The following is an 11,876-nucleotide window of genomic DNA, read 5'->3' on the forward strand; positions in this document are numbered from 1 at the left end:
CTGAACGCTTAGAACTGATGCTCTAACAGAGGCGCTATACTGTATGTGCAGGTGTTTGCCAGTGAGCTGTCTGTGTTTACTCTGACGGCCATCACCCTGGAGCGCTGCCACACCATCACCCACGCCCTCAGACTGGACCGCAAGCTCCGCCTCCGACACGCCTGTGCTGTCATGGCTACCGGCTGGGCCTTCTCCTGTCTGGCGGCTCTGCTACCCACTGTAGGGGTAAGCAGCTACAGCAAGGTGAGGGATGTGTGACACTACCTGTTTTTCTACACGTATTATTTTGCACAGCTTCTATGCTAATCTGGGTATTTTGTGTGTGTGTGTGTGTGTGTGTGTGTGTGTGTGTGTGTGTGTGTGTGTGTGTGTGTGTGTGTGTGTGTGTGTGTGTGCGTGCACGTGTGTGTGTGTGTGCAGTGTGTGTGTGTGTGTGTGTGTGTGTGTGTGTGTGTGTGTGTGTGTGTGTGTGTGTGTGTGTGTGTGTGTGTGTGTGTGTGTGTGCGTGTGTGTGCGTGTGTGTGTGTGTGCGTGTGTGCGTGTGTGTTTCAGGTGAGTATCTGCCTGCCCATGGATGTGGAGTCGCTGCCGTCTCAGGTGTTTGTCATGTTCCTCCTGCTGCTGAACGTGGTGGCCTTCCTGTGCGTGTGTGTGTGCTACCTGAGCATCTACCTGTCCGTCCGTAACTCCTCCTCCCCCCCAGCCAGTGCTGAAACCCGCATGGCTCAGCGGATGGCCATCCTCATCTTCACTGACTTCCTGTGTATGGCGCCTATTTCCTTCTTCGCCCTCTCTGCCGCGCTCAAACTGCCCCTCATCACTGTCTCTGACTCCAAGCTGCTATTGGTCCTCTTCTACCCAATAAACTCATGCGCCAACCCCTTCCTGTACGGATTATGCACCCGGACATTCCGCCGGGACTTCTTCCTGCTGGCAGCGCGATATGGCCTGTTTACGACCAAAGCCCAGATCTACAGGACAGAGAGTTTCTCCGTCCAGCAGGCTGCATGGATCCAAATGTCGCCCAAAACCTCCCACGGGACGCTGTGTTAACTGGTTCACATCAGCCAAGCCACCGGACCCCTACTGAAACCCTGACCTTTAACCCCTCACCCCTGAACCCAAGACCAGGCATGGGACACTGTGGCTGGTTTAAACAACAACAGCTTCTCTGAGAGGGATGGGAGCCTGATGCCTCAGAGGACGCATACACACGTTCGCACTCATACACACATGCACACAGACATACACAGGACTGCAGGAGGTGTGTGCAGTAACAGGTAGCTAGCTGTTTAATAGTAGCAGATGGCTGTTTAGTAGTACTTTAGTTCGTTTGTGTTTGACTCCACAAATTCACCTGATCGCATCAACATACTGAACCCTCTCTCTACTTTCTACCTCCTCCCTCTCTCTATCTCTCTTTCCCCTCCCCCTGTCTTCTCCATATAGAGTAAATACAGTTCAAGACGTGTTCAATGTTTTGAAGAGATATGTAAAGATGTTTGTTTGTTGTTGCTTCCAGACCTGGGTCAAATACAGATACAAAGAGGTGCTTTGTGTTTTTGAGGTGTGCCTAAAGTTTGCATTCCATTGAGCAGGGCAAACCCAACCAACAGGAGAAGTATTTTAAACGACTTTAAATTGTTTAACCCAGGTCTGGTTCTTTCACGAGTTCTGTTTATTGGTTGTAGAAAAAAAGGTGTTTATATGAGTTGTGCATCTACTGTTGTTGATAAATCTCTATGATTGTGCATTTTACCAAGAGTGAGAATGTTACTGAGACTTGGAGTTGAGGTATAGTGTGTACTGGCTGCACATAGAGAAGCCAAAACGAACACATGAACACAGGCACACTCTCACACACACACACACACACACACACACACACACACACACACACACACACACACACACACACACACACACACACACACACACACACACACACACACACACACACACACACACACATTTTTGAGAAGTTTCTTGTGTTATCAGAAACATTCTGTCCTTCAGCACATCCAGTTTGTTCAAGGACAATGACCAATCCCCCAACCCTTGTGTGTGTGTGTGTGTGTGTGTGTGTGTGTGTGTGTGTGTGTGTGTGTGTGTGTGTGTGTGTGTGTGTGTGTGTGTGTGTGTGTGTGTGCGTGTGTGCGTGTGTACGTGTGTGTGCGCGCGCGCGTGCGTGTGCGCGTGTGTGTGTTTGCGTGTGTGTGGGAGGAGAGGTTACACAGCTGCACTCAGCCCGTTCATCAGGAGGGAAATGACTGGTAGATAGTCTATCAAACACACACACACTCCAAAGATGTTATTTCAAGGTTGCAGGTGCGAGGCAGGTCCATGGGTCCACCTCAATGTGGAAACACTCTCATGCCCAGTCCCAAATCAACCCCTGGCCTAGCCCCTGGGCCTAGCTCCTACCACGTACCACCTACCGCATATACATGAAAGGACCATTAGAGGACATTGCACCATATTTCTAGTCCGTCCCCTAATGATCAAATTCACAAAAAAGGTGACTATGTTTAGCTGGGACGCAACTTTCACTGGAGACAGGGGGGATATGTACTGTTTTGAGCCCCCGACCTGAAGATCAGCAACGTCATCGTGATTCGACCTTGTTTTTTTCAGAGTTCCCAGTTGTCTTGAAAGCACCATAAATCCAGAGAATGCCAGACTTTGATGACAGTTTGATGAATTTGCCCTCGAAGGACCACCGCGCCACCTTCCTGTTCAAGTGAGCACAGCACAACAAGGTGAGTCCAAAAATGTCTTGTATGCTGATGCATAAATGATGTAATATGGCAGGGAGATATGTATGGACCGGAGGAGATGGCTGCCGTTTTACGGGCTCTTAACCAATTGTGCTATTTGTAACTTATTTTGTACATAATGTTTCTGCCACTGTCTCTTATGACCGAAAAGAGCTTCTGGATATCAGGACAGTGATTACTCACCTCGTACTGGAAGAAGATGTTTTCTTTAACGAGTCGGACGCAAAGGATTTACTTCAGACACCTGACAAGGCCAACATCCCTGTCATTCGCATGAGAAAGAGATGGAGACATCGGGGATGTAGGTCGGGTGCCTTGTAAGGATCCGACGGCAAGTGGGTAATATGCCTCTACCATCAGTCCTATTAGCCAACGTATAATCATTGGATAACAAAATAGATGAGCTACAATCACAAATATCCTACCAACGGGACATTACAAATTGTAATATCTTATTTTTCACTGAGTCGTGACTGAACGACGGCATAGATAAAATACAGCTGGCGGGGTTTATGCTGCATCGGCAAGATAGAACAGCTGCCTCTGGTAAGACAAGGGGTGGCGGTCTGTGTATATTTGTAAACATCAACTAGTGCATGAAATCTAATATTAAGGAAGTCTCGAGGTTTTGGTCGCCTGATGTAGAATATCTCATGATAAGCTGTAGACCACACTATTAACCAAGAGAGTTTTCATCTATATTTTTCGTAGCTGTCTATTTACCACCACAAACCGATGCTGGCACTAAGTCCGCACTCAATGAGCTGTATAAGGCCATAAGCAAACAGGAAAACACTCATCCAGAGGCGGCACTCCTAGTGGCCGGGGACTTTAATGCAGGGAAACTTAAATCCGTTTTACCTAATTTCTACCAGCATGTTAAATGTGCAACCAGAGGGGAAAAAACTCTAGACCACCTTTACTCCACACACAAAGACACGTACAAAGTTCTCTCTTGCCCTCCATTTGACCATAATTATATCCTCCTGATTCCTGCTTACAAGCAAAAACTAAAGCAGGAAGCACCAGTGACTCGGTCAATAAAGAAGTGGTCAGATGACACAGATGCTAAACTACAGGATTATTTTTGCTAGCACAGACTGGAATATGTTCTTCCGATGGCATTGAGGAGTACACCACATCAGTCACTGGCTTCATCAATAAGTGCATCGATGACGTCGTCCCCACTGTGACAGTACATACACACCCCAACCAGAAGCCATGGGTTACAGGTAACATCCGCACTGAGCTAAAGGGTAGAGCTGCGGCTTTCAAGGAGCGAGACTCTAACCCGGACGCTGATAAGAAATCCCTCTATGCCCTCAGATGAAACATCAAACAGGCAAAATGTCAATAGAGGACTACAATTGAATCGTCCTACCCTGGCTCTGACACTCGCCGGATGTGGCAGGGCTTGCAAACTATTACAGACTACAAAGGGAAACACAGTCGCAAGTTGCCCAGTAACACGAGCCTACCAAATGAGCTAAATTACTTTTATGCTCACTTCAAGACAAACAACACTGAAGCATACATGAGAGCATCAGCTATTCTGGACAACTGTGTGATCACGCTCTCCATAGCCGATGTGAGTAAGACCTTTAAACAGGTCAACATTCACAAGGCTGTAGGGCCAGACGGATTACCAGGACATGTACTCCGAGCATGTGCTGACCAACTGGCAAGTGTCTTCACTGACATTTTCAACGTGTCCCTGACTGAGTCTGTAATATCAACATGTTATAAGCAGACCACCATAGTCCATGTGCCCAAGAACACTAAGGTAACCTGCCTAAATGACTACCAACCCGTAGCACTAACGTCTGTAGCCATGAAGTGCTTTAAAAGGCTAGTCATGGCTCACATCAACACCATTACCCTGAAACCCTAGACCCACTCCAATTTGCATAACGCCCCAACAGATCCACAGATGCAATCTCTATTGCACTCCACACTGCCCTTTCCCACCTGTACAAAAGGAACACCTACGTCAAAATGCTATTCATTGACTTCAGCTCAGCGTACAACACCATAATGCCCTTAAAACTCATCACTAAGCTAAGGACCCTGGGACTAAACACCTCCCTCTGCAACTGGATCCTGGACTTCCTGACGGGCTGCCCCCAGGTTGTAAGGGTAGGTAACAACACATCTGCCACGCTGATCCTCAACACGGGGGCCCCTCAGGGGTGTTTACTTAGTCCCCTCCTGTACTCTCTGTTCACCCATGACTGCATGGCCAGGCACAACTCCAACACCATCATTAAGTTTGCAGACGACACAACAGTCAACGATGAGACAGCCTATAAGGGAGGAGGTCAGAGACCTGGCCATTAGGTGCCAGGATAACAACCTCTCCCTCAACGTGATCAAGACAAAGGAATTGATTGTGGACTACAGGAAAAGGAGGACCGAGCACACCCCCATTCTCATCAACAGGCTGTATTGGAGCAGGTTGAGCGCTTCAAGTTCCTTGGTGTCCACATCACCAACAAACTATCATTGTCCAAACACACCAAGACAGTCGTGAAGAGGGCACGACAAAGCCTATTCTCCCTCAGGAGAATAAAAACATTTGGCATGGGTCCTCAGATCCTTAAAAGGTTCTACAGCTGCACCATCGAGAGCATCCTGACTGGTTGCATCACTGCCTGGTATGGCAACTGCTCGGCCTCCGACCGCAAGTGACTACAGAGGGTAGTGCGTACAGCCCAGTACATCACAGGGGCCAAGCTTCCTGCCATCCAGGACCTCTATACCAGGCGGTATCAGAGGAAGGCCCTAAACATTGTCAAAGACTCCAGCCACCCTAGTCATAGACTGTTCTCTCTGCTACCACATGGCAAGCGGTACCGGAGCGCCAAGTCTAGGTCCAAAAGGCTTCTACCCCCAAGCCATAAGATTCCTGAACAGCTAATCAAATAGTTATTTGCATTGTCCCCCCTTATTCTGTGGTTATTATCTATTCATAGTCACTTTAACTCTACCTACATGTACATATTACCTCAATTACCTCGACTAACCTGTGCCCCGGCACATTGACTCTGTACCGGTACCCCCTGTTATTTTACTGCTGCTCTTTAATTATTATTTTTTCTTATTATTATTTCTTACTTATCTATTTTTGACCTAACACTTATTTTTCTCAAAACTGCATTGTTGGTTAAAGGCTTGTAGGTAAGCATTTCACTGTAAGGTCTACACCTGTTGTATTTGGCGCATGTGACAAATAACATTTGATTTGATATACTGTCTATAGATAAGAAAGTAATACTAAGTGTATGTTGTGTAGTAAGCTGTTAGTAGCCCATGTGCCTTCCCCTCATAATTTTGCCTACTGTTCTGACTGGGTGGTGCACATGCAGCATATGGCCTGTTTTAGAGAAATGTAATCATCTAATATTGTAAGAGCTTTCATTGTCTGCTTATATGCCCCTTTTGTTTATCCTACGGTTCTGACTTGGTGTACAGGGAGAATACTGTAAGAACGGCTGTCACGTTCGTCGTAGGAAGGAGACCAAAGCGCAGCGTGGGTATCGTTCCACATCTTTTATTTTTAATGTGAAACTTTGCAAAACAAACAATAAACTACAACAATGACCAGCTGCTTCTAATTGGGGATCATACAAAAATCCCAACATAGAAAAAAGAAACTAGAACCAAACAACATAGAACTAAATAAACTAGATAAACCCCTCCAGTCACGCCCTGACCTACTCTACCATAGAAAATAAGAGCTCTCTATGGTCAGGACGTGACAACGACCCATTTTCTGAATTCTATCGCTGTACATTTCAAAAGTGCTGAACAAATAGTTATATTTGCAGGGGTGTAGTGCTGCTGGAGCACACCTAAGCGCCACTTTTCACAATGGCGCTTGTTTAGTAAAGGTAGATCAAAGCTGAATCCACATCTTGGAAGATCACAACGATAGTATAATGTTACTGTTACACCAAAAACACCACCTAATTTCTTCTGAGATTTTAGGATGGTTAGCTGAACAGTCCCCAAAAATTATGTTGCCAAAACTCCACAGAGCGCACACACTAGGCAGAATGTGCTTTGATTTAAACAAAATACAGGAAGGCTATATAGTTTTTTACCACCATCTGCTCTAATTTGCTCACGAAACAGTCATTCAAGAATATTAATATTAATGCATATTCCCATGAAAAACTGATTTAGATCAAACGATTGGAATGCAGATGCAGTTTGGACATTTCACTGGTAAAACCAGAAGAATTATCATTCACAACTGACAGTGATGGTGCCATGGTCTATTTTGAAGTTATGTGTGCCTAACTTGGTGTGCTGCCAAATCATCCTGTTGTCCCGCATTTGGGCATTTTACATGTGGTCATCTTAACCCTGACCCTACACTTAGACACAGGCAGTAGTTCAGACACATCACATTGTCAGTAGAGTACTGCGTTTCTCAACCATTTCTGTGTCAGTGACTAGCGAGACATGGTCCTCCTCTTTTTTAACCAGCTCATGTTTAAAACAAATACAATATGTAAAAATACACTGGAGATACGACTCACCATTATAACTGTGCCTCTGCTGTAGCCATTTTGTTTGCCTCCTTTCCATTTCCTGTTGTGCTGTCTGTCCCAGCATATTTTCTGCAGTCTCTCTGTGCTTCTTTGGGTCTCTGTCTGTATGTATGTCTGCCTGTCTGCTTAAGCCTTATACTTTATAAAAGCCAAGCTAACGACTTAGGCTATATTGCAAATTAGTGCCTGTCATGTGTTCCCCTGAATCAACAACTATCCTAAGTGTTAATTACTATTACAGGGCTCCAGACTAACATTTTTCCCTGGTGTCACTGACTTTTACATTTGGTGGCACAGGCACCAGCCGAGAATTGGTCAGACCCATTCACCCAAGTCATGAGTAAATCATCTTATAAATTAATTCATAGTGCTTTATTAAGAAGTGTAATAAATAGACTTCTGAGGTATTCAAGAAATAAGTTGTTTCATCTAACACATCCAAGTAGGAATGCATGACTCAATATATTTTGTACAACCTAATCCAGTGATTGTGGGTGAATTTTGGGTTGACAATTAGACTATAGTTGCTATTGTAATTATAGTTGCTATTGCTATAGAGACAGCAGGAGCGGTAGAGATACTCTCAATGATTGGCTATGAAAAAGCCAACTGACACTTACTCTTGAGTTGCTGACTTGTTGCACCCTCGACAACTACTATGATTATTATTATTCGACCATGCTGGTCATTTATGAACATTTAAACATCTTGGCCATGTTCTGTTATATTCTCCACCCGGCACAGCCAGAAGAGGACTGGCCACCCCTCATAGCCTGGTTCCTCTCTAGGTTTCTTCCTAGTGTCAAGTTGCGTCAATTCGAATCTGGTATTAGGATATAAACAAACCATGCAACTTAGTTTTGCAATGATTATTTAATTCATAAATAGAATGATAGTACAAATGGAAAATATGATGTTCGTATATATACGGTCTCGCTGTGACACCACGCAGGGCAGACAGAGAAGAGCGCGACACATCCTTTGTTCATCCGTAAATACTCTGACAGAGATAGTTCCCGCTCATTGCTGGCCTGTCAGAGCGAGGATGAGCGTGGTTTAAACTTCCTCATCCTATCGTCGGCGTGCAGGCTGGTCCCAGCCTCGTGACGCACTTCCTGTCGCCGGGTGTAGTTCTTCTTGTCTTCAGCAGTTGATTTATCCGTAGTTTATATACTTAATATTGTAGCATAGCTTCCCCGGTATATTATATAGGTTATGCAAACAAATAGCCAGTTCAACCCTAACACTAGGTTTTGGCCTTTCTAGGGAGTTTTTCCTAGCCACCGTGCTTCTACACCTGCATTGCTTGCTGTTTGGGGTTTTACGCTGGGTTTCTGTACAGCAATTTGAGATATCAGCTGATGTAAGAAGGGCTATTTAAATACATTTGATTTGATTTGATTGTCAAAATAGGACTCCAGAATTTCCAGATTTTGTTTTATACTATAGAGATAAATTACATACATATTTATGTTCACTAACTAATATCATAGGCTAATTAAGTTGGGGTTCAACGCCCAAGGAACACATTAACTAGATCGCTAACTCTAAATATACTATCCACTGTTAGTAGCTATGTATTCATCCAACAGTAAATGTAATGTCCTAAAAAAACATTGCAGCTGTAGGCTACTACCCATTAGACCCATAGGCCTATGCCCTTGCAATGGCGGGTGCGCATTTAGCCCATGTTTCAATCCATATCTCAAAGCCTTATCAAATATCTTGGTTGTAAAATAGTTGCTATTGAGCTGAATATTGAGAGTTGAGAAATAAAACTTATAGAATGCTTGCCTGTTTTGCATGTTATTTTGGCATTAATACATGTCACATATCAGTTTGCAAATGTAAAAAAAAATGTTTTTATTGCGTTAGTAATGTCTCCATACAAACATGGTCTCTTTTTTGCTTTCTTGAGTAAGGCAGCTCCAAAATGCAGGTGTTTCAGCCTAGCTCAGTGCTTTCAGTTGGTGGTGGGGCAGACAGCAGAAAATATGTGTTTAGGGGTTGGTAATGTTCTCTAGTTGAGCTGTGATTGGCTTAGTGTTCTGTCACTCATGGGGACACTATATCACTGCCAAATCTAAGGGTAGAGCTCGAAAATTCAAGCCGATTGGGTGCTGCCATAGAGTTACATTAAAAGTGCCCATCCAAGAAGCCTCCACTCATGGGGACACTATATCACTGCCAAATGTAAGGGTAGAGCTCGAAAATTCAAGCCGATTGGGTGCTGCCATAGAGTTACATTAGAAGTGCCACAGATAAAATGACATCAAATCACGTTATCGTTATTTTTTTTATATATTATTTTTTATTTTTCACCCCCAATTTCGTGGTATCCAATTGGTAGTAGTTACAGTCTTGTCTCATCATTGCAACTCCCGTACGGACTCGGGAGAGGCGAAGGTCAAGAGCCATACATCCTCCGAAACACAACCCAACCAAGCCGCACTGCCTATCCATGGCAGCGTGCACTGCACCCAGCCCACCACAGGAGTCGCTAGTGCGCGATAAGACAAGGATATCCCTGCCGGCCAAACCCCCCCTAACCCGGACGACGCTGGGCCAATTGTGCACCGCCTCATGGGCCTCCCGGTCGCGACAGAGCCTGGACTCGAACCCAGAATCTCTAGTGGTACAGCTTGCACTGCGATGCAGTGCCTTAGACCACTGCACCACTTGGGAGGCTTATCTACAGTAGCTTTGATTGGACTCTGTCAAATAAAATAAAATCAAAGTTTATTTGTCACGTGCGCCGAATACAACAGGTGTAGTAGACCTTACAGTGAAATGCTTACTTACAGGCTCTAACCAATAGTGCGGAAAAAAGGTGTGTGTGTGTGTGTGTAGGTAAGTATAGAAATAAAACAACAGTAAAAAGACATTTGAAAATAACAGTAGCAAGGCTATATACAGACACTGGTTAGTCAGGCTGATTGAGGTAGTATGTACATGTAGATATGGTTAAAGTGACTATGCATGTATGATGAACAGAGAGTAGCAGTAGCATAAAAAGAGGGGTTGGCGGGTGGAGGGACACAATGCAGATAGCCCGGTTAGCCAATGTGCGGGAGCACTGGTTGGACGGGCCAATTGAGGTAATATGTACATGAATGTATAGTTAAAGTGACTATGCATATATGATAAACAGAGAGCAGCAGCAGCATAAAAAGAGGGGTTGGGGGGGGGCACACAATGCAAACAGTCCGGGTAGCAATTTGGTTACCTGTTCAGGAATATTATGGCTTGGGGGTAAAAACTGTTGAGAAGCCTTTTTGTCCTAGACTTGGCACTCCGGTACCGCTTGCCATGCGGTAGTAGAGAGAACAGTCTATGACTGGGGTGGATGGGGTCTTTGACAATTTTTAGGGCCTTCCTCTAACACCGCCTAGTGTAGAGGTCCTGGATGGCAGGCAGCTTTGCCCCAGTGATGTACTGGGCCGTACGCACTACCCTCTGAAGTGCCTTGCGGTCGGAGGCCGAGCAATTGCCGTACCAGGCAGTGATGCAACCGGTCAGGATGCTCTCGATGTTGCAGCTCAGGACCCATGCTAAATCTTTTTAGTTTCCTGAGGGGGTATAGGCTTTGTCGTGCCCTCTTCACGACTGTCTTGGTGTGTTTGGATCATTCTAGTTTGTTGGTGATGTGGACACCAAAGAACTTGAAGCTCTCAACCTACTCCACTACAGCCCCGTCGATGAGAATGGGGGCGTGCTCGGTGCTCCTTTTCCTGTAGTGCACAATCATCTCCTTAGTCTTGGTTACGTTGAGGGATAGGTTGTTATTCTGGCACCACCCGGCCAGGTCTCTGACCTCCTCCCTATAGGCTGCCTCATCGTTGTCGGTGACACTGTTGTGTCGTCTGCAAACTTAATGATGGTTTTGGAGTCGTGCCTGGCCATGCAGTCGTGGGTGAACAGGGAGTACAGGAGGGGACTGAGCACGCACTCCTGGGGAGCTCCAGTGTTGAGGATCAGCATGGCAGATGTGTTGCTACCTACCCTCACCACCTGGGGGCGGCTCGTCAGGAAGTCCAGGATCCAGTTGCAGAGGGAGGTGTTTAGTCCCAGGTTCCTTAGCTTAGTGATGCGCTTTGAGGGTACTATGGTGTTGAACACTGAGCTGAAGTCAATGAATAGCATTCTCAAATAGGTGTTCCTTTTGTCCAGGTGGGAAAGGGCAGTGTGGAGTGCAATAGAGATTGCATCATCTGTGGATCTGTTTGGGCGGTATGCAAATTGGAGTCGGTCTAGGGTTTCTGGGATAATGGTGTTGATGTGAGCCATTACCAGCCTTTCAGAGCATCATGTCAACATCATACTTTCAAAATCTTAGCTAGCAGTCATCATCATGAATCAAGTCGACAATCCTTTTTAATCCTTGTCATATGAAGAGAAATAATGACGAGAAATTATAAACATGAAATACATCGGACCCCACGTTGAGAACCCATGCTCAATAGGACCTGTCTATTATTGGCCACAGGAGGTCGCTGTAAGCTCAGGATTAGTGGCAGACATCCTCCGACTGTCCCTGTGTGAG

At 45.4% G+C, this 11,876-nt stretch overlaps 1 protein-coding gene across 1 annotated transcript in view; it reads left to right on the forward strand.

The window, feature by feature from the left end:
* The window catches only part of fshr (follicle stimulating hormone receptor), an 8,083-nt gene extending 6,325 nt beyond the window's left edge, over nt 1-1,758 (forward strand). Inside the window, 2 exon segments of the mRNA NM_001126230.1 lie at nt 52-243; nt 553-1,758. Of these exon segments, the coding sequence (NP_001119702.1) occupies nt 52-243; nt 553-1,053 (693 nt within the window). The 3' untranslated portion in view covers nt 1,054-1,758.
* Nucleotides 1,759-11,876: the final 10,118 nt, after the last annotated feature.

Source organism: Salmo salar, chromosome ssa28, assembly GCF_905237065.1.
Source record: "Salmo salar chromosome ssa28, Ssal_v3.1, whole genome shotgun sequence".
In the NCBI taxonomy this organism is placed as follows: Eukaryota; Metazoa; Chordata; class Actinopteri; order Salmoniformes; family Salmonidae; genus Salmo; species Salmo salar.